Source organism: Microtus pennsylvanicus, chromosome 12 (genome assembly GCF_037038515.1).
Source record: "Microtus pennsylvanicus isolate mMicPen1 chromosome 12, mMicPen1.hap1, whole genome shotgun sequence".
NCBI lineage: Eukaryota > Metazoa > Chordata > Mammalia > Rodentia > Cricetidae > Microtus > Microtus pennsylvanicus.
Window position 1 is genome coordinate 54,440,056 of NC_134590.1, and position 27,524 is coordinate 54,467,579.

Here is a 27,524-nt window from a genome sequence, read left to right on the forward strand (position 1 = left end):
ATGTACAATTCTAGACCTCACTGTGGAGATGCAGGCAACGTCTCCAGCTTAAACCCTGGCACAAGCTAGGCATAGGAGCTGTTAATTATCATTACAGTTATATGATTTATATAGCAGTTTCTCTGTAATAGACTTTTAGAAGTGAAATTGCTACCCTCAACTACTGGTTAACTAACAAAAAAGATATTAAAAAGAAAATAAATTTCCAAGTTCTGAAGTGATTCCCTAAAATTTTCCCTGAAATTCCCTGAATTTTTGTTGTAGTTCAAAAAGATTCATGGAGAGTATTTTTAAAGGAAAATAAAACATTTATATAATAAAATAAATATCTGCATTTTTTTTCAGAATCTTCAATTGATGGAAACTGTATGTTAGGACTATCTTCAGTTCTTAAGTTAATCTAGTTATTTCATTTAAATTTCATCGGAAATTTTTTATTTCCACAAATATATGTCATGTTATTGCTCCATGAAGTGATATCCTATCTGAAATAGACAAACTAACAGCCATCTCAAGTTGGTTGGGATGTTTGCTGGCAATAATAAACACACACAAAGGCAAAGCGGGCCTGAGGCCACTGCAGGGAGACAGCCTCTCTATAGCCCACACCACAGTGATGCTTCTTATCCTGCTGGCAGCTAGTTGAAGGACAGGCGACCAACCACAGAACAGGTGACTGACTAGACCAGAGGCTGAGCTGGAAAGAAATGAAACTTTCAGTCCTGTACAGGAAGAACTCATGAAGTCTAGTGCAGCATCAAAGTGAGCTGTAGGGTCTGCATCAAGGACCAGAAGTGGTTTGTGGAAAGTCGTAGCAACTTCAGGGCATTGGAAAGTCAATGTGAGCCAAAGAACCAGAAAGGTGCTAGGAAGGACTTAGGAACCTAGCTAACACTGGGTCCTGTTCTTGACCAATCAAAGTAAGTAACCTAAAAGCAAAGTCAGTTGCAACATTTGTTTGCTAATAAAATAGTAGTGTCTAACAGGCCCCTCTCTGAGGACACTGAAGATGATTTGAGGACAGGCATAGAATCATGGAAGGAGCTAAAGGCAAAGGAAGAATACAGTAGAGATCTAATACAGACACCATCATGGTGTCTTAGTTCATAGGAATTGGGATACACTGTTACGACAACAAAGGGTAACGCGATGTTGGCAATAGGTTGTAACCCGTACAATGTTCACAAATGTATCACAAATTGTAGCTATGAGATCTACACATTGTATCTGTGGTACCTCTCTGTAGAACTCCAGAAGACTGGACCTCTTTACCTGTTAGTCAATTGATGTAAATGAAGGTCTAGTACATTTTGAATTAAAATTAATTGAGCAATGGAAATACTTTTTTATTTGATATTCCTCAGAAAACTGATCAGTTTAAAGAAAATGGTAGGAAACGCTTTGATTTTTTAATTCATCTCTCATATAATAAATCCCAACTGCAGTTTTCTCTCCCTCCTCTTCTACCCTCTCTCCACTTCCGATCCCCACGTCTCCTCTATTTCCATTTAGAAAAGAGCAGGGGTATGAACTGAGCACAACATAACAAGTTACAATGAGACTAGGCACAAACCCTTGTGTCAGGGCTGGGCAAGGCAAACCAGTAGGAGGAAAAGAATCCTAAGAGCAGTTAAAAGAGTCAGAGACACCCCACTCCCACTGTTAAAAGTATCATAAAAACACCAAGCTAACAACAGAACACATTTGCAGAGGACCTAGCGCAGTCACATACGGGGTCTGCGATTGTCCCTTCAGCCTGTCCTGCTTGCAAGATGTGTTGGGGCAATGGAGATGGAGAACTTGTGGGAGTGGCCAACCAAATAAACACATGCATGCAAAGAATTTATGATCTTAAAGTGAGCATAAATAAAATTAAATTTTATTAATAATAAAAATGCTAAAATACACAAGGGCTTGAAGTCTTTGTGGTTAGCATGACAGAGTATATTTTAAAATAGCTAATATTATCTCAAAAATAGAACACCAGAAGTTATTGCGTTGAATTTGAGGACAACACCAAGCTCTGAACGCTAATTATTTAAGTGTGTGCACATGTGCTAACGTTCAATGCTAGTTGCCTTCCCCAGTCTTTTTCTCCGCACTGTTGTTGGAAATAGAGTTTCTCTCTGAGCCTGCAGCTCAATGATTCTGCGAGTCTGGCTGGCCAGTGAGCTCCTGGAAACTTCTCACTCTATCCCCAAGGTTATGGGATTACAGCACTGTGCTTGACTTTTGCCATAGGTGTTGAGGATCCAGAGTCAAAGTCCCCTGGTTTCATATCAAGCACTTACTTACTTGCTGACTAGGCTGTCTCCCTAGCACAGAGGGATTTTCGGCTTAAGAAGGGTATGCTGTTGTGTCTTTACCGTCTGTCAAGGCTGGAGTAAAAAAATCACCCTGTCCTTACCCAGAAGCCGAGAAGAATCTGATATTAAATATTAACTCAAATGAGAACCATCTTGGAGGGCTTTTCCTCCCATTAGGTATTAGTATCAACAGATGAGAAACCGACCCATGAATCTGTTTGCTGGTCCTAAGTCACGTTAACAGATGCGATGTTGCTGCATACTAGAGAATTAGCCTAGAGTTTGTCTATTTTTTCAAGGTACAGACACCATGCAATTTTATGTGTGTCCCATGAACCACATACCAATGAGCTAAGTCAAGAACGGCTCCTTGACAGCTTCAGAACAGGGCCTGATCACTAAAGAGATCAGTCACATGACTAGAAGGTTAAGATTCTGAGTCAATCTGAACCCCGGAGAGGGGGGAGTAGCCGGAGAGTAAGTACAGTTGTTTAATGATTTAATCTATCATATGTATTCAATGAACCCCTGATGGAGATGCTAGATATGGAAGCTTGGGGCTTGTTGCAGTTTCCCAACTGGTGAACATGTCAAGGGTCAAAGAGGGGTCGCATCCTGACTCCACGGGGTGAAGGTACCCAACACCCTCCTAGAAACCATGTTGTGAACCTCATCTTTGGGACTTCCTGAGATGGATGATAACAATTCCTATAATAAATAGGACACTTCCTATGTTTTCCTAGGAACCCTGTAATAAACAGGGCATTTTTGAGAAATCAAGGAATAATTCTAGAAATGGTTGGACTGGAAAGGTTACAGGAAATTCTAATTGTAATCAATTTATCTGAAGTGCATATGGCTGACATAACTATTTTTAGCCGGTGTCTAAAGGGAGGATAATGTTGTTAGGTGAGGTTATGCCCTTTAACCCACAGGCCTGCACTAACCCTGGTGATGAATGCCAGGACTGATAAGTACTTATCAGACTGTGTAGAAACCAACTTTCCCTGCATACATCATAATGTTTATTTGTCTTTCCAACAGCTTTACAGTATAACGTCAGTCTTTAGTAATTGTTTACTTATATTTTTAGACTTTTTTTAATCAGAATTTTAAATTTGTAGCCAAGGGTACACTAAGACTTTTAAAAACACTGGTAATTTCTCACAGCCAACCACTAATGTTTTTATAGTGGTACATATGAAAATGTATACTAAGATCATAGCTTGGTAGCCTTGCTTCAGCTAAACTTACATGCTACCATCAAGTGAGAGAAATAAAATAGCAGAGCTTTCTGGACTTGGCGATTGTGGGTGAGGCATGCCTATGAAAGTAGGCTGTTTGTCTTCTGGAAGGTTCTGGAATGCAGCCTCCATTACTTGACCATAGAACATGAGCTTTTTGTTTAGGAGCCAGTCCACCCTGCTCCCAAAAGAAGAGATAACAGTATTAGAGACAAAACAAAATGTGGAATGTATAAAGGCAGAGCCAATCTTTGGAGAGATCTGTCAATCTCATCATATAAAATTACCAACAGATGATTCAGCATCCATCAGCTCCTTCTCAGAAATAACTTTTTATGAATTTACAGTAGTCCCATGTCACCATCAAAGGAACTCAGAGGGCCAGGCTCTTAAGCTCTTGAAAACAAAAAGTGTTTTAGGGATAACAGAAGATTGAGACTTGGGATAAAGGTGTGGTGACCCTATACACTAAAGGGTGCATAGGCGTTTCCAGGTACCCCTTGGACATGGGAGGTTTTAAAGGCAGCAGAAATGGAGGAGGCAGAAGTGTTCCGTAGAAGCCTGGAGCTGGGAGTCTCCACGGGCCCTGGGAAGTGCAGAGAGTGGAAAAGCTCCATTTGTGTCACTGCCTTGTCAATTAGCTTCATGGGAATTTGTCAAGTATGCTGCAGAATATTCTTGGCAGTCTCCACATGTGCACAGCTGGGCACAAATCATCCGCCGACAAGTTGCTACACCCCTCCGAGCCTCAATTACAGAAGTCCCCAGATAGAAAGAAAGATCCTCAAAACACTAGGGACCAAGACTATGACTGGCAGGCTGAGGGGTTCCAGACTGGGGAATTCCTGTACATGCGCACAAGCGCGCGCGTGCACACCCCCACACCCAAACACAAACACACACACACACAGAGATGCATGAGTGTGTGTGTGTGCATATGTGTGTACTATAATATGTATGTGTGGATGGCATAGGTCATGAAACTCAACAAGTGAAGTAGGATGATATATTTAGGAAGGGAGAGTGGTAAGAAAAATAAAAGAAAGAGAAATGGATTACATGTGACACCAGGGCTGAGTAGGCCTAATTGGGAAAGAGGATCTGCAAGAGGACCAGAGGGATAGGGAGGTAGCTGAGGGAAGAAGACAGTGAGAAGATGCTCGGGGGAAGGTAAAGGAAGGACTATGATGTGAGACATCTAGCACGAAAGGCCATTCGAAAAGTTATATGGACACTCATTACTGTAGAGGCTTCCTAATATATGAAAGGGATTTAAATGAAGTCACTATAAGGAAGTCACAAAAATTAGGATGCTCATATCTTGTGGGTGGGATGTAGGTTTGGCAGGCTTTGAAAGACAACAAGAATTTGTGACTTGGATAAAAGTGTACCTTTTGATATTATTATTCCACTTGACAAAGTTCCCTAAGAAAATACTTCCAAATATGTAAAACCCTTTATGCAGGTAGACAGTGAAAACCAAAAATAAATCCAGTTTGCCACAGGTAAGAGGAAGCTAAGTCAGCTACAGCGCCTTTGCTCTCCGCTGGTACAAGTACTAAAAGGGGTGGCTGTGAAGACTGAATGAATCATGAGGAATGTCTATAATTTAGTGTGAAATGATGATATGGAATCAGATAGCCATAATTATATTCTTGAAAAATAGCAAATAGTGATAGTGGTGTATGCAAGGAAATGTTATAATTCCCACGCAGTGGAATAGAAATGATGTTGGAACTGAATCAAGGCATCGTTTCTATTCTAAAACTTTTAAAGTGTAGCTAGTATAGTGAATAATTTTTAAAATACTGATTTTTTGCTTAAAAATGTAAATGATTTCATCTCACATCACTCAAGTTTCTCTAAAGAATCAGAACTAAGCAGGATCGACAATAAACAAATGATTAATATTCATTTTCTAGAGATGGGAAGGTGGCTCAGTGGCTAGACGCTCTTGTTACTCAGGTCTAATAACTCAAGTTTGATCCCCCAAATTCACATAAAACCTGGGACTTCCTAGCACTCACCTGTGCTCCCAGAACTCCTGCAGAGAGAGGGGAGGAGACAGAGATAGGAGGGGCAGCTGGGAGCTTATGTACTAAATCAGGGAAACAAGAGAGACAAGGTCTTGTCTCAAAACAAGGTGGAAGGAGAGAAGTTACTCCTGAAAAATTGGCCTCTCATCTCCACCCATATATCAGGGCGCCCATGCATGCACCAAAACCAAAAAATGAAAAGATGCCTGATGTTGAAAAGCAAAAATATAAAATCACTTTCTGTTCCTCGGAGATCTCTAAGCGGTGCTGCTTGTTTTGACAATACCTGGCAATATGTGCTCTAAGAAATACTGTATCCACAGCAATCTTCCAGCCTGGGAAGCATGACGAGAGACGTCGGGCAGGTGATTGACTTCAGCCCAATTTGACATTTACCAGTTTCACAATCTTGGGAATGTTACCCTGCCAGTCTGAGCCCTTCCTGATCTGTAGATCAGGGATCCCAAGAGCAGCTGCCTTGGGAAGTTGTTCAAACAAGCAGCCAGCTGACATGTGATAGGGGCTGTTTTCTCACAGCGGTCCTGCAGCCCCAGGAGTCTGTCTGTCCATCACTGTCAGCTGCCAAGGGTGGCTCCTCTTTTCTCCAGTGGACATTTGCTTGGTAGACATATCCTGGTGTACACTGAGAAGCCTGGGGAGAGAAAGGGGCACACTTGGCTCTATTTCTCCTCCCTAGCTGTTCCTTGTTCTTCTTCCAAGATGGTTTCTCTAAGAGTCTCATGTGTCTCTTCAGAGTGAGGCGCTTTTATTCAGTGACCTATTGAATCTGGTAGAAGAAAAGTGACAGGACTAGCCACTTCTCAGGTTTCAAGCCGCGACAACGTGAAGCTATTTAGTCACAGTCAGGGCAACAGACGACCCCCAGTTCCGCCGTGGTCCTGGGGAATGCTTGGCAGCACTGTGGAGATTTGTGTGGTAACCTTATTCTGAGTCAGAAAATCAGTTTCTACTGGTAGTCACAACATTTTCAACCTAGAAAACTATCTGTCAACTCCTGAACACAGGCTCTGTTTTGGGTTTACTACCAGAAAGCCAAACCCAAGGTTAATGGGTCTCTGCATCTCTTTCCACGGCAGCCTGTAGTTTTGGAGCATGTAGCATAAAGCAGCCGTTTGGAAACTTCTGACTCTCATTCACTTTGTGGTGGAGATTCCCTGTGGTTGAGAAGTTTTCCCTGTTAATGCCGCTACCTTTAGTTAGCGGACACATTTCTTGCACAACATTTAGGTGCATCCCAGTGCTGCGCTGCAGGCGACCTCGTGAAAGGATTTGTTGTGACTTTCCCAGGGAAAATTGACTTTCTGACTTTGAATCAGAATGCTCATCAAGGGCCACCATGCAAGCCTCCAAGGTGCTGCAAAGCTCTCATCAGTACTACCTTGAACTGGTGGCCTCGTGTTGCTTTGTGATTAGGCAAATTTCTCATGCTAAATCCAATAACTTCCTGTTGCTTGGAACTTAAGAATTCACTAGATATATCACCGGTGTTTTTCTCTACCAGACTCGATGGGTCACTGATGAAGAATGGAAGTGTGATGGGTGCAAACTTTTCTTTTCTCGGAAGGGTATCTCATACAGACTAGAGCTCAGAGAGGCAGTCACAGACTTTGGGGCAATATTCTGAATATTTGTCACTAGATTCCTTCTCAGCCCTCCTTCGAGAAGAGAGAGAGAGAGAGAGTAGGCAGAGTCAGAGAGAAACGAGGCAGCTCGGTAGGCCACAACTACGTGGCAATACACAGATGAACAGAAATGGATTTATTTAAGATATAAGAGCTAGCCAATAAGAAACATGAGCTAATAGGCCAAACAGTATTGCAAATAATATAGTTTCTGTGTGATTATAGTGTCTGGGCAGCTGGGAATGAACAAACAGCCTCCTACTACAGGTAAACAATTCTTTTTTGTTTGTTTTTTGAGACAGGGTTTCTTTGTAGCTAGTCCTAAAACTAGCTCTATAGACCAGGCTGGTCTTGAACTCACAGAGATCTGCCTGCCTCTGTCTCTGGGATTAAACATGTGCACTACCACCACCCGGCAGTATTATTATTATGTTTCATTTTTACAAACTATATAAACCTGACTATCTCGATTTTAGGGTTTAAGTTTACGTGTATATTTTATATTTGTATATGTGCATGCGTGGGGTAGAGGGAAGGAAGGGTGGAGGCCTGAAGAGGTTGTTGGATCCCCCAGTGCTGTGCTGAGCTTTCTGATATGTGTGAAAGGGAACCCAACTCTAGCCTCAGGAAGAGTATCAAGTGCTTTGAATAGGTGAGCATCTCTCAAGGGGGGCCCCTCTATCTTTAAGGTTCTGTGAATGCTACATATATTATACACATTCAGAGTTTTATATGATCCTCGGCCCATCCATGACCACTTCACTTCCACCCCAAGGTCTGAACCAAGCAATAACTCCCCAGACTTTGGAAAACTCCATTCTGTTGTGTCTGTAAAAGTCACTACTTTTGGTACATTGTATTATGGAATACTTTCTTGGTTTTGAGCCACTGAGTTATTTTTCTTAGTGCAATGTCTTCAGCGTTCACCTGCGTTATAGAACGTGTCAGGATGTCCTTCTGAGAGGAGTAACATTCCTTGCACAGTTAATATCCCAAGTGTTTTGCTGATTTTCCATTGACAGACACAAGTAGCTTCCCTCTGTGTACTGTGACTAGTCTGCTATCATCGTAAACACATAGACTAGGGGCTGGGTACTCACTTGGAGGAAGCTCCCATTTCCTGGCAAGAGTTTTAAAATACAGTGTGAATTGATGTTGAGTGATATCATACAATTCTAAAAATGAAAGAAGTCTTGAAGATCTGGAATTCAGGTCTCCCCCTAAAAAAAAATCTGAGACCTGGGTTTTGAATTTCTTCCCCCTCTCTCTTGTCTTATTATCGGAGCAAGCATTTGCTTTTCCATCTTCCTTAAACTACACTTCATTAGCAAGATATAAAACACGTAGATGTGAGTGGAGAGAAATGCGTCAGGATGCTCACAAGATGAGCCCTGTGGCCTGAGCTGTGCAAGCCTGGTACATCCGAGAGGAAAACATGCTGATCGTAGGAAGTCAGTCATAACTGAGGGGCTGGGAGACAGCTCAGCTGTCCTCTGTTTGACCTCAGGAACCCACATAAGCAGAAGTGCAGTGTGACAATGTGTGTACTCCCCATACCTCATACACCACACACACACACACACACACACACACACACACACACACACACACACACACACACTAAAAACAGTATCTTGAACTCAACTGAGCAAGGTAAGTTTGGTCCTTAGTGATGAGGAAGTAAACTATGCAACCATGTGAAAGAGGCAGAACCTAAAAGATTAAAGTGGTCACCTAACTGAAATAGAAATTTTACTTTGTAATGATACATTAGTTGGCCATCTTTGCCCATGACTGAGACCTAGCACCATCTTTATTTCCTAAATATATCCCTTCCTTCTGGCCTTCAAATACATGTTTTTCTTTTTATTTGTATGTGGAGAGGGAGGACACATACACACACAGAGAGAGGAGAGAGAGAAAGGAGAGAGAGAGAGAGAGAGAGAGAGAGAGAGAGAGAGAGAGAGAGAGAGAGAGAAAGAAAGAGAGAAAGAGAGAGAGAGAATACGTAGGAAGAGGGTATTATATTATCCCTGGAGTTACAGGCACTTAGACCTGACCTGAGTGCTGGGAACTGAACTCTGGTCCTCTGGAAGAGCGAGGAGTGTTTTTAACTGCTAAGTCATCTCTCTAGCCCCATATAGATAGTTTAGAAAGGTTTGTTTGGTGTTAAACTTCTCATCCTCCTCCCCCCCACGGTGTGTGTTGTATATGTGCAGGTCAGCGGTTAGTCTCAGGTGTCTCCAGCTAATTTTTTGATAGATCTCCAAGTGAACATGGAGCTCACAACTGACTAGACTGTCTGACCAATATGCTCCAGGGCTCCTCCCCATTTCCATTCCACTTCCCGCAGAACTATGGTTACAGATGCTTGCCATCATAGCTGGTCTGTACGTGGGTGCTAGGGTTACGGATGCCTGCCATCATGGCTGGTCTGTACGTGGGTGCTAGGGTTATGGATGCCTGCCATCATGGCTGGTCTGTACGTGAGTGCTAGAGCTACAGATGGCTTGCCATCATGGCTGGTCTGTACGTGGGTGCTAGGGCTACAGATGCTTGCCATCATAGCTGGTCTGTACGTAGGTGCTAGGGTTACGGATGCCTGCCATCATGGCTGGTCTGTACGTGGGTGCTAGGGTTATGGATGCCTGCCATCATGGCTGGTTTGTATGTGGTTGCTATGGTTACAGATGCCTGCCATTGTGACTGGTCTGTACGTGGGTGCTAGGGATCCGAGCTTAGGTATTTATGTTTACACAGCTGGTACTCTACCCTCTGAACCATCTTGGGCCCAACTACATTTTTTAAAATAATGCAAAAATTTAAGACATATTCTTCAACATGAATTTAATGAAGTCAAATTGTTTCAAGAAGCAGTTCTCTTTCCCACCAACCCTATTTTCTAACTTGTTTTATCTTCTGTAGTGTATTCCTTTGTGTTTGAACTAAACTGAATTTTCACTTCTACAGAGGGCTATATAAAGGGGAACGGTGGCAAGGATCCTACTTTGTAAGTGTCCAGTCCTTGGGTTGTATTAGAAACGAATTCTTTTGTAGCTGAGTGCCGTGGCTCACACTTGTAATTGAAGCTCCTTGGAGGCTGATTTCTAAGACAGCCTGATTTGGGGAAACTGTCTCAAAAAGACCAAACAATTCTTTTGTTAAGTGAAAGAGGAGCCTAGCAAGTTAGATGATGTGTCAGCATCAGAGAAGCCAAGACAATGTAACACTTGCTATAATTTAAAATACCACAGAATAGATGAGAATCTTTGGATTTTATAAGATTTCAAATAGAAAAACCAGGAGCCTGTGTTGAGATAGAACTAAGTGCAAATCCACGTTTTATTTGGGAGGCTATGGCAATGATGTAGGCTATGGGTGATGGTGGTGATGATGATGTAGGGGCCATAATGCTGACTAACACATTTAGGGGGATTGATCATATTGTAGAATATGGGAAAATGTTAACTTTTACATCTTAAAAAACGTATGTATGGAGATTTTGTCACATGTATGTATGTGCATTTATTGCATGCCTGGTGCCTTTGGAAGCCAGAAGAGGTTGAAGGATACCGAGGCCAGAATTACATATGGTTATGAGTAGCCAGGCTTGGAATGAATATGGGTCTTCTAGAAGAGCAGCCAGTGCTCTTAACCATTGAGCCAGTTCTCCAGCCCAATTTTATTTTTAAATATAACCATTATTTTTGAATATCCATACATGTATGCAATGCATTTTGGATCATATTCACCCCTACACTCCCCTCCATCTTGTCCTGGATCACCCTCCATTCCCTTTTTCTTTTTTTTTTTTGTAACCCACTGAGCCCAGCCAGTTCTGCCTCTATGTACATGATGTAGCCATGGAGTATAAAGTATGGGCAACCTACCAGGACCACAACCTTGAACTGATATTCCCTCCCCCTCCCTCGTGCTGGGTGGGAGACTGTGTGCATGGCCCCTCCCACTGGAAAGCTGACTGGCTTGATCTTGTGCAGGGCTTGTGCCTTCAGCAGCAGGCCCTATGGGTTCATGAGTCCAACAGTCCTCTCTCCAAAAGACAGTTGGACCCCAGTTCTCTCAAACCTCTGGCTCTTACAGATTTCTAAAATATATTTTCATTCTTATTCGTGTGTGTCTGTGTGTTCCATATGTGTTCAGGCACCTGCAGAGGCCAGAATCACTAAAGTGGCATCATTAGACCTACTTTCCATTAATTAACTTCGTTTTTAAACATTTATTTACAGGTCTGGTTTTAAATGCATGTGCATGCCAGTGTCCCAGCTCCTGTGGATCTGGAATTACAGGTAGTCGTTAGCTGCCCAACTTGATGTTGGGAGCCAAACTGGAGTCCTCTGGAAGAACATCAGTGTTCTTGACCTTTGCACTGTCTAGGCAGCCTTGAGTACTGCATCAAGTCAGATGAGGTGACACTTCTGGGGGCACTGTGAGAGATTTCTAAGGTGTGCGAGGGCTAGGTGCAGGAAAGGGCACGAATGCAAAGCGGCTTCCAGGCTTAAATACCGAGGAATTCTGCATAGTCCCAGCTGTATGCGGCACTGTGGAGTGGCCTCTGAGCAAACCACCACTTTCCCTGTCCCAGGCAGTGTGTAAGATGCGAACTATAAAATAAGGTTCCACAGCTATGCCAATAACTTAATAGTTTATTAGTCAGTCAACAATATTACAAATATTTAAAAATTACTTAATATAAATAGTTGGCAGCAAACTATTCCATTACAGAGTTAAATTACCAGTACAACAGACAGACTGGAGATTTAGACACCTGGAAGATAACAATAAAATAAACTAAATTATTTAACAAAAATTTTAAGCTGAAGGCGTTTTACCTAGTGTCCATAAAAGCATGGGTTCTCTTTTTATTTAGAAAAAAATAAAAAACGGCTTTAACACCCCATTAGGAATATAAAATAAAATCAACTGAAAATATTAATTTGCATATCAAAGAACCATTTATAGTTACAATCCAAACACTCCATAAACCACTTGTGCGATTCTATACAGAAACTGGGAATTAGAAACTAGTTGCTTTAATATTACAAAGATTTCAGCTCCAAAAATAATTCAACATAAAATAAACTTTAGCAATTAGTGTCATAAAATTATATATTTTCACATAAAAATACAAAATAATATTAATGACAAGAATATGAAAAATTATTCCAAGTATTTTACTACTATTAAAATAAAATAAAACCCAAAAAAACAAAATAGAAATATGCATGAAAAAAGTCTCTCCTTTTGTTAGCAAAACACTATCCAAAATAACTACAATCATTTACATCAGTACAAAGATTTCTGGGTTTAAAAAATAGTTGCAATGACAAAAGGGGCATCTTTTCTGACAGTAAAAAATGACACTGTGGATAAAGTCTGCAAAATATGCAATGAAAAAAATAAATTTGCATTAAAAAGGTTTACACTGTATCTTTATACAAACATTAGAAACAGTATTGCACATCACAACACAGAATCGAGGTTAGTCAGCCTTCCAAAGTGTGTTATATTCAAGTTTTGCGGCATCTGTGAGGAGAGGCTCGTGCAGCCAGATGCAACAGGGATAAAATATCAAGTGTTTTCCATACACAAATATATAAATGCTAAATGTCTCCTTCTTAACAAAAAGGGTGGACTTTTAAAGTACTTTTTCCTCCACAGTCATTCATACTTTTGGGCAGCAATATGAACATTTAGGGAACACAAATGAAGAAGCTTTGAAATACAAAAATACAATCAAAATTAATAATTTTCTACAAAAATAGTAAAATAAATATGATCTGTAAATTAAAAAAACTCTAATACAGTGTTCAACAGTTAGAAAATAAGAATGTAGTACATAAAAGGAAAAATAATCCCCAAACAGAAAAAGAAACAAATTAGAGGTAGGGGTGAGGCAGGGGGAACAAAATATTAGACCAATAAGCTCTGTCCTAACAGAAACGAAGGTGACACAAACCAGCATTTCTGTCGCGGTCACCCTGGTGGGAAAGGGCACCATTTCGTTTCCCTTCATTTCAAAGTTGATTCTGTTTAAGAAGGGAAAATGATTTTCGGTGTCTCCAATTATCACACAATTTATTTTAGAGTTCATTATTTAATACATGAAAAGGCTCTTCAATTTTAAACATTAAGCAGAAATTATGAAAATAAAGTTTAAAAATCTGCGAAATTAAATATCTAAATAATTAACATTGCAAAACTACTGATTTCTTTTCTAAATTCCAAAAATTGAGGTATAGCAAAGGAGATGTCATCAGTCAAAAAAAGTGTGCCATAAAATAGCTGACTGTTGGAAAAATCTCTCACAGAGATATAAAAATAGTGCATAACAAATGTCAAAATGGATCAAGGTCTGGCAGGGCGAGGGTAGAAAAGAATGCTCCAGACACTCTGGAGGGTCATGGGAGTAACAAGTAGGGACACTGACAAATAAACTAGTAAAGAGCTCCTCTGAAAACAGCATCAACTTCAAACATTAAAAACTTGAGCCACAACCACAATAAAACAGCAGAGTTAGACATGAACCACGTATTTTTACAGTACAAAAAAGCATACCATTGACAACCAATGTTGAGATCAGCACTTTGCTCATGTGAAGGATTGTCCCAAGGGCTTGCTGCACAGACTATACCCTTGTAATTTTCTCTCTTTAGAGTCAAAAATCTTAGTTCTGCATTAAAATAAAAACAAAACCAAAACCAAAACCATTTACCATTGTGGGGTGCTTTGCTTCCACTGCAGAGTAACTCCTACATCATCAACACAGGGCTAGCTGCAGCTAGGATGCTCTAAAGAGGAAAACCACCACGAACCATGTTCTAGGTCAGAACTGTGCATGTTTCCACGCAACTCCCTCAACAAAGAAAAAAGAAAAAAAAACTGCAAGCAAAGTCATTACTGAAATTCCTTCATCAAAGTTTTAAAAAAGCAATTCTTAACCATTAAGAATAACAATGCTCCATGCAACAGTGACCCCAGTTTAGACAGAAGACCCCATATACATAGGTCAAACATATAAGCAAATTGAAGCCAGATTTCACCACTGTCTTAAAGGTAAATTTTATGCAACTAGCCATCTGGTATATTTTCCCATCTCCATTTTGACTTCACTAGAGTTCTGTGTTCTTCTATAAAACCCTCTTTTTAAGTATGGGCTTCTCATGGGTCTCACATTCGGTGACTGGTTAGCAGTGTGCTGGCCATCTTTGGTTTTTAAAGGATATCTTAACCATGAACTATCAAAGGGGCTAAAATCAACTTTCTTTAAAATTCCTGTGTTTTTCTTTTATTCAATCTTTAATCTATACTATATCACTGCACATGAATTAGAACCGCACATCACAAAATTGCACAGGGATTACAAATATTACATCCAGTCTGCATAAAATCGAATTCCACTACTGACCAGATCACAAAATGGCTGCACTCTCTAATCTAAAACTAATTTGCATATTGTACACAAGTAGGACAACATTTTTAACTTGAAGTCACAAGAATGCATGCAAGTTTGCTGTTTTGTAAAGAAACAAATTTTATAATTTGTCCATGCTACCTAGATTCAAGAGAGCTTTTTGAACATTTGCAATACCTCACCTCATTAGTTAATGTCCTAGTGCATGCATATGGTGGACACAGGTTAAGTAAACATGCATTGTTTCACATTCTAAACTATGGCAGTTTCGGCCATATTGTGCTGCCTGCATTTCATCCGCAATGCAGTGTGTCTCTAACGTTTTCAATCCCGTATTAATAGGTGACATTTACACATAACACCTATATAGCAGCAAAGCTAATACAGCTTGTGATTAAAAATGTTTAAAAATAGCTAATAAATCAGATTATCTTGAGGTATTATTTCTTGCAAGTCAAAATGGAGAGCAACAAAATCAACCCTAATTTTTAGTTTATGTACACACTGAAAACAGCAACAATAAAAATAAGCATTTGTAGCAGACATATTCCATCTTCACTATTATTTTGCTACCTTTGGTAAAGTACTGGGGCAGATCTTGAAGTTAAAAACCCATGTTAAGAAATAAGTGCACGCTTCACCCACTATATAGCAGCAGACTGTGTTGCCCCTACGCAAAACATTCTCATATCTAATTTTAACTTTACATATAAAAATAACTTGGAGAAAATACAAAAAAACATTTTATTTTAACATGAAAATATCACAAAAATTAGTAAGCCTGAGATGTAGGGTTTTGGTGAAAAACAAGAGGCTTGTAGTGTTTGGCTGCTGATAACGATGCATGTATTGAGAGCTGGGTGAGAAGCAGAAGAATGCACTTATCTCTTCTGCAGGTCAGTATCTTCAGCACAGTAAGCCACATGCACCCTTCCTTTCCTTGGTAGATGGAGGCCAGTTTGCTCGCTTAATTCCAGCGGAAGTGGATCTGACGTGGGCGATCAGCACCTTCCTTCACCAATGGCTTATGGAACTCACGTCCTGCACGAGAGTGGATATTTGCCCAACAAAACTCACAGTAATACTGCAGGCAAGTGACATTGGCACAAAAAAAGGGGGCAAATTTTCCACCACAGCGTGCGCCCTGGCATTCATCACACATCTGGTCATCCAGCACATATGGCTTTACCTCCACCTACAAAGACAAGAGGTAAAAAAAAAAAAAAAATCTGGCATCTGCTTCAGAAAAAAAAATTGGAATGATTTTAAATGTTTATAGTGTTTTAGAGAAAAGTAGCAGTGTCTTAGGGAAGCCGCTTTCCCCCACTGGAGGGGAAATGAAAGCCAGCTTGCTTCTGTGCTGAGTACATTTGTGTATCGTGTTTCAGGTTCATAATTGGCTGTGAGCTTAAGTGGTTAAACACTAATTCACTGATTTCAACATGTTTCCCTCAGAGGTCACGGAGAGCTATTTAATCCTATTTTCCAAAGAGAGAAAAACACTTTAAAAACTAAAGATCGAAGATATTCTAGTCTCACTTTTGTATCTTTAGAACACCTGTATGCTAGCATTAGTCTTTTCAAATTGTGAGCAAAATTCATAAGGGATTATCATGGGAGACTCATTTCTTGCCAGATTTTCCTCTCATTACGGTATCATCTGTAGCTGGTGAAACTCAATAGCCACCAAGACTGCAGCAGCCTTCTTTCTTTTCGCAGGCCAGGCTGCACCTTGCTTGCAGTAGCTGCTGCAAACAAGTCAGAACTGTGGCTAATCTGATCCAGGGCATGTCCAGACCTCATTATAAACTCATAAGATATAAAGCCCCACTGTGAAGGACTGATTGAGCAGATGATGTCAGGTTTGAGGGGACTCTCTTGACCTGTTTCCACATCTGTGAGAATGCAGACTCTGCTGGAGTTGGGAAGACTGAACACAGGGAAGGTGTAAGACCTGGGAATCGCTACACTGTGGATCAGTGTTGGCTGCTTTACTGCAGCAGCCTTGCCTTCTTGTAACTGAGGAACACCCTAGGCTGTTGTCTCTGGCTGGCTGGCTGGTGTCACTGTTTTAGAATCGTTACTGATGTACAATTCACAGATTTTGGTGTGAAACTGATATGTAAATGAGCAGCTTTTCTCCTATTTTAGATGACAATCAGAGCTCACAAGTATTCAGGAGGACGGCTTTCAGCTGTCATTCACAGACTTCTATATACAGACCCAATCTATGCGCTAATAAACCAGTGTTTTCAATTTTAGGTCAAATGACTTACAGAAATATACACAGTTTCTGAATTTTAGTTTTTATAAATGAAAACTAGCTCTTAACTAGCACTTCCTGTGGTTCCAGGCACTCTGTCTTGAGCACAAGGTTGTATAAACTGCTCCACAGCTAGACGGATAGCTGGGACCAATAGGCTGCTAAAAACTTCTGACATGGCTTTAAAATCACATCTATACTTAATGGCTCTTATGTAATGCTTCAAGTTTAAAATACATTAAGAACTTTGTATTTCAAGGATATAGTGCTAGGAGATAAAGGAAGATAAAAGTGTTTGAGCCATGTTATCAACTCCTTACGATAAAAAGCACCTATACGTATTAAGTGAGACACGGAAGACTTCCCGCTATGTAACTTACGCGTTTATCAATATCACCATGCTGAAGCTGAACAAATCGAGCACTGATGGCAGCAATATAGCTCTGCTGATTGGAGAAAGCAACTCGCCCAGCACCTTTTGGGTATTTTAGTTCTGGATCCGTATCAATTCCTGCGTAACACACACCACCATACAGCCGGTCCATGATCATAGCAAGTTCCACTTCAAAAGAAAAGACACTCAGGTTGAAGGTGAGAAGACAGTAAATCAACAGTGAGTTAAGAGAACACTAACACAAAGCAGCTGTTAAGAGAAAGCCTGGGAGCCAGAGCTTTGCATGGGCTGGCAGGCATTCGACACCTGAGTTACATCTTAACCCTCACAAACAGACTAATAACCCCAAACCACTTCTTACTGTAGAGTTACACGCATTACCACCACACGCACTGTCTAATAATCTGGTGTGAGACAGAGTTTCATGTTCTTTCCTTAAAATCCAGCTGTTTCACCTGCCTATTCATCTCATACACTTTCTTCAGGGAAGGACACTGCTTTGGCACCTCCTCTCTCCCACAGCTCAGCTTTCTTCTCAAACTCATTTCTCTTCCTACAAGAGAATCTTGTTCTCTCTAACAGAGCATTCAGGTTGGAAGGGAAACACAGTATGGTGAGGGAGGCCAGACCAGCTCAATCACCCTGGTGACCAATGGGGAACAGATTTTGTAGCCAGATTGACCCCCTACCTATCTGTACAACCCTTAACGATTCGATTATCATCCTGTGACTTCACTTTAATTGATCTTTTCAAGATCAACTTTCCCATCTCTAAGTCCAATGCTCAATCTTCTTGCTGGAAGCACTGATCATAGCTAATCTATTACTTTGCCTGGAATTTTTTTTGCATATGAATTGCAAGGCATTTGATTCTGCTGATAATTCACTTCACTGACGACTTCTTACCCTCACTTTTCAACGTCAGAGCAACGTCAGGCTCTGTACCTTTGTCTACACTTGGGTTTGGGTGATCCCATTCTATGTCACGTGTTTGAATACCACCTGTGGACCTGAAGTTGTATCTGAATTCCATACTCACAAACAACCATCCACCAGGCAATTTCAAGTGATACTGCAATACAGAGCATGCTAAAAAGAACCACACATGAACACATTCTTCCTCTACTTAATAAAACATGATCTGATGAGTTTTCATTGACTCAACTGGGTAAGCAACAGAGTTTCTGCCTTCATTCTTCATTTTCACTATACAGATAATTTCACAGACTTGCTTTTCAGAACATAGTGACAATCCAATTTGCCCACTTCCATCAGTCAGGTCTGCTTTAAAATCCAGCATTTTTCATTTGGTTAACGGAAACAAGCTTATCTGCTTGTCTTCATCCAATCCTTCCTCTCCCATTTATTTCCAAAACACTAGAAATTTATTTTTTAAACACTTTACTAGATGCCACATTGTTTAGTTGAAATTTCCACTGCAGATTTCTGAATGGGGCCATGAACTTATATTCATAGCCCAAATCCCAATCTCCTTTAACCTGCCTCTCCTTGGTTGTTTCCCATAGCTAGTTACAAGCCACCACCAACCACCCAACAGCACTTTCTGCCTAAGGATTCAAATATCAGACCAACTGGTTCTTTCTCTACCCCCACTAGCAATCCCATACAAGAGGCCCGTACCTGGCCTACCATTATTTATTTGCTCAATCTCTTCTTCTTCATGAATCATCAGCTTATCTGATCTTTCCAAAAACAGGCCTATGTGATTATGTATCTCTTCGGCTTAAAAAACCCTCATGTTTTAATGATCAACATCAATTAGTCTATTAGATTTGCATGATCTAACTTCTGTTGATTTCTTCCAATATCATTCTGTATCTCTTCCATAATAACTCTATGCACCCTAGGTCATCCAGTTATGCCTTATGCAGTCCCCCCATGAATATCCTCTGCTGCTCTGCACTTGACTTCCAAATGTGCCGTTCACTCTGTCATTGAAACACACGCTTCACAATGCTCCCGTTGTCCAAACTCTCTTTAGTTTTTAAAATCAGCTTAAATATTTTTAAGATATCACACCATAGTATATTCCAAATATGGACATACCGCATTCATATATTTATAAATATATGAATATATAAACACACATGCATTCCTACTCCAATCATCTTTCTTCATCAGCGTTTATGCGTGTAACGTTAATTTGTATCTCCCTGACTTGAGGAGGCTGCTTTCAGAGACAGCAGTCACTAGCTCCTTCAGATGGTGTGACTCTACATAGCATGCACATTCAGAAAATACTCACACATATAATTACACCCCACCTGACAGTCTGCAGAGTTTTGGTTACTAGCTACTGAGAAACAGAACTTTGTAACTCATTCATTTAAAATACTAAGTTCAGTTAGTAACTCAAATGCAGAAAAATGCGTACTTCCTTAGATACCAAAATCAACAAAAAGAGAAGACAAATTTGTATGACTTAGGGAGTCTACTTACCAGCCCTTAATGGCCTAGGAACACCTCCAACAAAAATTGTTTTTCTGGGATCCAAAGGCTGAGAACCATCCATGACGAAATCACTATCACTTAAATTCCAAGGACGGATTTGAACCTGTGGAGAAAATTATTTATTTTACTGTTTAAAATTGTTAGTGCAGTCTTAATTTTTAAAGCAGTAATTTAAAAATACTGTTTGAACAGCCTTCTTTATAGGCCACAGTTCATGTGCTGTTTACTTACAGGCTTGTCCTTGATCGTAGGGCTGGAAACACACAAGTAGAGCTTTCCATCTTCTTCAATGCAAGCATCAATGAGTGCCTGAACTGAGCTCTCTTCTTGAAAGAGGAGGAATGCATAGCCTGGAATAACCATAAAAAATGATGCATGTCAAGTTAAGTGACTTTACCTCAATATAAGTACTGTTAAGATACATAAAGCCAATCAAATAGGTTTGAATCATTCTGTTTTCCAGAGAACATACTATCCCATCTCTCTCTCTCTCTCCTCTCCTCCATCTCTCTGTCTCTTTCTCCTCCCCCCTCTCTTTAACACACACACACACCAATATTGCAGGGCAGAGGCACAAAACTTCATGACGAGAGAACACTGTACAGAGAGGTCCTGGAACAGACAGTACTGTGGGACTGGGAAGAGGATGAGGAATAACAGAAGCAGCGAGAGAGATGTGAGATCAGGTGGGACAGATGCAGGTTTGCCTTTACCCCAGCAGTGAAGTGTTTAGGAACTGGTTGTGCTTTCAGAGACTGCTGTGTCCAGACCACGGCAACAAGTGAGAGAACACAGCATGTAGCTGCGGAAGAGTGGTGGGAGCAATCCAGGTGGGGATGGGTGGCAGCTCAGAGGTGCCTTATCCAGACTTGTTAATCCTCCCAGCCATGAGACTTTTTCTAGACCTGTTTTAAACTAAAAGTTCTTCAATGTATCCCTCTTTACTCTTTACTATGGCTAATTTGCTGTTTGTAGTTCTGAATGAGCAATAACATCAGCTCTTCTTTACCCTTTCTTCCTATTGTTGGGAACACAACCTCCTTTCCCCAGGAAACGTATCCTTGATGACATGACTTGTACAGGAGCATAGGCATGGCAGGGACTTCTGTGTAGTGATGAGCCACAGAATTATCCTCGCAGTAAGTGGTCCAAGCAACTACATTTATTCCTCACATTTTTTACCCTTTTAAAAAATTATTTTTAGCTAGTTGACTAAGAAACAGGTTTCCTTAGCGCAGTTCACACACATTTGGGCATTGCTGACGGCTATGCCTCCAAAGCCCTTACTTCTCTCTCTGCTCTCACCCCACTCCAGCCCTTCCACCAGGGCTCCTCCTTTCACCCCAATGCGCTCTACCATCCTTTCCCTTAGCTCCCCTGACGCCTCTTTCCCTTTCCCGTCTCATGGCCCCTTTCTGGTTTTCTGACTGCAATACGCACTCGTTTCCACATAAATATAGAGATACTAAAAATCAGAAACTAGATCTACATATGAAGGAGACAGTGGCATTTGTCTTTCTTGCTGAGTAACCTCACTTAATATATTTTTTACTTCCACATATTTTTCCAAAATTTTCTTAATTTAACTTTTCTTTCTGGTTGAATAAAAGTCTACTGTGTACTTGAATGTCATTTTCATTATCTCTCCGCCAGGTGAGAGGGAGCCAGACTAATTCCCTTTCTCAGCCCTCATAAACAGAGCAGCAGTAAACAAGAACGTGCAAGCTGTCTGAGGCTTAGACAAAGCCCTCTGGGTGCATGCCAGGCAGTGGCACAACTGGATCAAATGATAACTCTACTTTTTATGTTTTGAGAAATCTCTGCACTCATTTCCTTGGTGGCTGCCCTGAATGTGCTCTGTCACCAACATGAGTGGGCTCTTCTTTCCCACATCCCTACAAGCATTTGCTTCTTTTCTTGAAGATAGTCGTTCTTTATTAGAGTGAGATGAGATCTCAAAGTAGTTTTAATTTGCATTTCTCTGATGATTAAATTGCTGCATGCTTTGTAAGTTACTTATTGTTCATTTGTACTTTTTTTTAAAAAAAATCTATTCACTTCCTAAGTCCATATTTTGGTTTGGTCATGTGCTTTCTTGTTGGTCTGTTGAGTTCTCTGTGTATTTATTCATGATATTAATCCCACATCACAGGTAAAGTTGTGAAGATTTTCCTTCCATTCTCTAGCTGAAGGCCATCCCTTCACTTGGTTGTTTCCTTCACCATACAGGATTTTTTTTTTTTAATTTCATTAGGATGGTGGCCTATTTCCTGAGCAACTGAAGTCTCATTGACAAAGTCTGCACCCATGCTCCTAGGCCGATGTGTTTTGCTCCTTCTTCCTCTGGTGGTTTACTCTTTTATAAACACTTGACAGTGAGTTACAAATGCTCCCAGTGCTGTGTCACATCATCACCTGCTTGTGTATTTCTTGGAAATTATGTAAAAGGTTTTATCTTATAAAATGTAAACGAATCACTTCATGTGTATCTTGATCTCATAGAATGGAAAATAAGTTTGAATCCATGTGACTTTAGACTAATGCTTTAGGCAGAGACATATTCAAACATATACTCATTTGAATTTATTAAATCATTAGAAAGTTTTGAGGAAAGTGTATCAAATCTTATGACTCCTTAACAGCTTCAAGTGAAACTGGAGCAGTTCTTAAAATCGCTCTGCCTCACTCCACTCAGACTGACGGTCTCTACAAAGATTAATTTTAAAACAGCTTTTATTGATTATCTGTATGGAGATCAGAAAAGAACTTTCAGGAACCCGTTCTCTCCTTCTAGGGTAGAACTTAGGGTTGTGTGGCGAAAGCCCTCACTGGATAAGCCATCTGCTCAGTCCATAAATCATTAGTATTTATAGACAGGTACTTATGCTCAATTCTAAAAGAAGGCCCCAAATAAGTAATTGATATTATTTCTTTTGCTCTCATACAACTTCGCAAATATTAGTAATAAACCTCTTACCTTTTGGTGGAAAGTAGGATTTGCTTTCTGCTTTATGGGGCCAGTCTACTACCAAAGGTCCAAATCTTCTGAAGCTGGCAGTGATCTCATCTTAGAAAAGTATAGCATGTGCATCACAAGTTAGTTCTTAGGATTCATTCCAAGAAACCCTGTTTCTAAGTACCTGGAAGACTTATGTCTAAAGAGTCAAATACCTTAAGATTAACTCTAATGTAAAAAGAAAACAGATCTTTACTAAAACACTATATAAAATTTCACTGTTGTAGTCAAAATAAATTCATTTTTAAGCAGCACACTAGCTAGACTAAGGTATCCAATGTGGATTCTATTATTTCATACATCACCTGAATACTAACAACTTTATATATAGTATACCCAATCAGACTAGCGCTGGGCTGAAACATGCCATTATTATCAAGTTAATTAAAACAGCTATTGGTGTTCACAAGTGAAACCATGTTCATGTTAGGATAAGGTCTACTGAAACAAGACTAGCTATAATGTCAGTAAAACATGCCACTGCTAATATAACCCAGGAAATTTCATTGACATTCAAATACTGTACGTTCAATTTCAATGATATAGTCTATGTTAAGCTGATGAATATGCAGAATATATTTGCAAATATATGAACAATAACTGAAAATATTCTCTAAATGTATCAATATCTTCTCTGTAGGCTATTAACAAATGGGTAGATTTCTCATGACATTATGAGCATAGTTTAAATATTTTTTAACCTCTACCTTAAGTTATTTTTCTGTATTATTACATATTAACTAACATTTGCATAGTACTAATTTCCTATTTTATGTTTTATTTCCACTTCCTTATTGGATTTCACACTGTGTTTCTGTATCTTTAAGTAAATTGATAAATTTCAAGAAATTTAACCTTTGATTTTTGCACACTACAGATAGAGATTCATAGCTGGTTCCATCTATTGCACTGTGTATGTGTGCATAGGAATGCCACGTGTGTGTTACAGTCACACAGATATTGGCATGTGTGTTCCGCATTAAACATTAGGATATGGGCTAGAACATAGAGACCTTCAAAAAATGCGCACAGTGATGATGCATATGCTAAAAATATCATTAGAACTTCAAAGTACTTGTTCAAATAATTCAACTCAAAAATTCCTTTTTACTACATTTTGTTTTTAAGGTTTGATGAACTTACCTTCATCAATATCTGGAGGAAGCCCACCAACAAAAACTTTTCGAGAGAAGCGTTCTATTCGTTCTCCATTTTGATGAGCTGAATAACATGTGGGTGAATTTAAAACACCAACTTGATCACTGTGACCATCATCCAACAAGCTATCATCTATTGGAAACAGGGACGATCGACCTAAAATACAAGGGCAGATATAAACTCAATCTCTTATAGTAAAAATGACAAAACAAAGGCAAGCAAAAAGATGCCACATGTAAGGGGTTAGACACTAAGCTGACAGTGTCATAGAAATGACAGGAAATACAGACGGCAGAACAGCAAGGTTCAAGAGAGAAGTGACTCAAGTAAGGCCTAGAGATAAACAGTCACTGAGCTGAGGAAGTGGGTCAGGAACAGAGGCTTGTCCATCCCCAGCAACAAAAGCAAAAGAAATAGAGTCACATGACAATCACTACAGCACAAAAGAGACAATAAAGTTGCTAGCTCATTTCAGATGTTTATGGATAGCAGAAAGAGCCTAATGTATAGGAAACAGGCCTGATGTCTAACTAAATTCTTTAGACACTCGTGGTAAAAAGGAAACAGTGTAAATTAAATAGGCAAGAGGACAGTACGAAAAAAAAAATCACCACCACCACCAACAAAATAACTCCAAAAAAAACACTTAAGATGCTATAGTAAGCAGCAAGCCATATGTGTCTATAGGTCTTGAAGTAATTTATCACATATGACAATCATACCACTATGCAGAAGGGACTTACGCACATGTGGGAGGTAAAGAACAGCATCTAAGTTCCTATCTGAGCCCACTCTTCAGGAATGCATCCTTTTAAGGGCATGTCTTGTTTAACCCTATTAATTAACGCTGACGCCCTGTATGCTCACACACAAAATATCGTACCTTGCCCTCAAGAAATGCACACATAGGCAAGGCAAGATCTCTACATGTAAGGATGGCATCTATCTCTAAAAAGATCTCTACATGTAAGGATGGCATCTATCTCTAAGAAATCCTACAAATGCTTCAAAGGCAGTAGACTAGGCGGAAGCAGTAGTGTAGTGAATACCATGGTAAGTTCTTCAATCTCCAAGGGTACTAGGTAACAACTGACTGAAACATGCCAGACATAATAAAGGAAAAGCCCTTAGAGGTTAGCAGAATTTACCCTTTAAGACCATATTTTATTGAGTAGGTGGGAAAAAAAAAACAGCAAACAAACATCTAGGTGCAGAAGCCCCAGCAAGAATGTGACATGCTGACTGAGGACTGAGGAAGACAAATAAGCAGCTGAGATTAGGGGAGGCAAGAAAGGCAAGAAAACAAGGATGAGAAATGAAAGAGAAACAACAGTGGACAGGAAGTAGCCAAAGAAAGTCCCACGTTGACTGAATATAAAGAAGTAAATGTCAGATACAGGTACAAGGAAAGGACATGGGTGAAACCACATATAAAGCTGCAAATGCTTCGGAGTGGAGAAAAAAGGGAACTGCCTTTCAAGTAAACAGCTTTCCAAGGAAGAGAATGGAAATATCAGTGATGAAAACTCCAGGAAAAAATGAGGAGGGCAGCTCCTTGGCAAATACAGAAGGCACGGAACTTCCACTACAGAAAGGATGAGAAAGAAAGCCAGAAGCCCAAACAGGACCATGACATAAGCATCAGAGAGGTCAAGAGGGAAAAAGGAAAAGGTAAGCAAATTGGTATGATAATTTCAAGAAATAAAAACTGTTTGAGGGTATCCCAACATTTGTTGGTAGCAATCTTAAGAAGCTGGGTGGCTGCCACATGTAGTGATATGTTATATTGTACATGTTTAGTACAATACAGATATCAAATGAAGCTTAGTCTTCAGAAATTTATTAGAGAAGGGAAAAGGCTAACAATGCAGACAAACTGTTCTTTGAAGATTAAATCAAGGATATATTTTTAGAACAAAGAGACAAGTGTACACTCTAATAACATATACCTAAATCTAGAAATAAATGCTTAATTAAAATATGATTAACAAGTTACCATCTAGAAATATCTGACTCATGATTATGTGATATAAATAAACAAGTTAGGATTATGGCATCTTGTGGAGAATTGGATGGGGAAGAAGGGGAGAGCTACATACCTATAAAAATAAACAAGCTAGTCTAAAATGGAGTCACCAGGGGGAAAAGCCACACAGGCTAAAGATTCTACAAAGCTGACTGACTGAGTATGGAGAGCTGGAATAGACTCTACAAACCTAAACTAATTATATGCATCAGACAGCATCTGATGCTGTCTACAGCAGACATCTCTCACTTTGCTGTAAAATACCTTTTGACACAGCAACAGTAAAGGCCCACTAAGGAAAACTAGTTTCTTCTTGTCAAGAAGATGGAATCTCTGGCCTGGGTGAAGAACTACCTCCAAGATACCCAAAACATAAACAAGTTAATCCAATTGTGCCACCTGTCTAAAGTTCACCCCTCAGTAGGTAGGTTTACTTCAGGCTAACACTAAAGAGACTGGTGGACTAATCAGCCTTTTAATGAGATAATAAACTTTTCCTTCCCAGAATCGCTTCCCCCAATCCCTTATGGGATGTCATCAAGTTTGTCTGGGTTTGTGCAGCAGACTCAAAAGTGTAACCATTGCAATTTTTTTTTCTTTTTTCCCACTGCCCGCCAGATCCAAATATGCCTTTTCTGGTACTTGGGGTTAATTACACTTTCTCTGCACTTAGTTCTGTCCCCACTAAGTGCTTGTCCACTCCTTACTGCATTAACTAAAGATCCTGGCTATTTCCCTTCTCCACTTCTCTTCCATTGGGCAGTTGCTGAGATTATGGCTTGCCTTCCCTAGGGATTTTTTTTTAAACTCCAATGAAATTGTCCTCTTTGAATAAATCTTGCTTTTGCTTGATTTTCCATTTTTTATTTGGTCTTTAATTCTTTAGTCTTCAGACAAAACAAACTTATTCCTGTACCCCTACAAAATACCACTGCCTGATTACTGCCACCAATTTACTTGACTTCCTTAGTTCTCTGACTATGAAAGCCATATAAGGTCTCCCACACTAGCCCATACCAGTTGAGGCAATCTCAATTAGTGTTCCTGGGCTTTACCCATTCATATTTGGTTCCTAAATAAACTATCTCATTCTCCTTTTGAGGTGAGAACTGTATTTGCTGCAGACACTAACTAGAAATATGTTGGATATAACTATGTAAAATTTATAAGCTATAACAACAGGAAGAAAGAACCTCCAGGAAACAGGAACTACTCCACAGATGATTTCAATTGAAACAAGACGTTCTGAAAGAGACCTATGTTGAGTAACAGTTTAAATTCCAAAATTTTCTGTTATTAGAAATAGGGGACAGTAAGAAATAAATATCTATATTTTCTTTGTGATCAATGGAAAAGTTCTTCAACAAAAACATTATAGATCAAATATCCTTTCTCTGAAATACTTGGGCAAGGAATGGTTCTTGTTTTGTTATTTCTTAGAATTTGAATTTTCTGACTAAGAGTACCCATCTTGTCTGTCTCCCTCCCTCCCTTTCTTCTCTCTCCATCTGCCCTTTTTCCTCCCTCCCTCCCT

The 27,524-nt window shown here is 39.9% G+C and overlaps 1 protein-coding gene across 4 annotated transcripts in view; it reads right to left on the reverse strand.

Moving 5' to 3' along the window:
• Nucleotides 1–11,873: 11,873 nt before the first annotated feature.
• The window catches only part of Cpeb2 (cytoplasmic polyadenylation element binding protein 2), a 53,295-nt gene continuing 37,644 nt past the window's right edge, over nucleotides 11,874–27,524 (reverse strand). For all 4 annotated transcript variants that reach the window (XM_075943679.1, XM_075943678.1, XM_075943677.1 and 1 more), the window contains 6 exons: nucleotides 23,950–24,120; nucleotides 22,768–22,857; nucleotides 20,022–20,140; nucleotides 19,779–19,893; nucleotides 17,305–17,486; nucleotides 11,874–15,856 (listed from right to left, as the gene is read on the reverse strand). In XM_075943679.1, coding sequence (XP_075799794.1) covers nucleotides 15,629–15,856; nucleotides 17,305–17,486; nucleotides 19,779–19,893; nucleotides 20,022–20,140; nucleotides 22,768–22,857; nucleotides 23,950–24,120 — 905 coding nt within the window. In that variant the 3' untranslated portion in view covers nucleotides 11,874–15,628. The remainder of the gene's footprint in view (nucleotides 15,857–17,304; nucleotides 17,487–19,778; nucleotides 19,894–20,021; nucleotides 20,141–22,767; nucleotides 22,858–23,949; nucleotides 24,121–27,524) is intronic.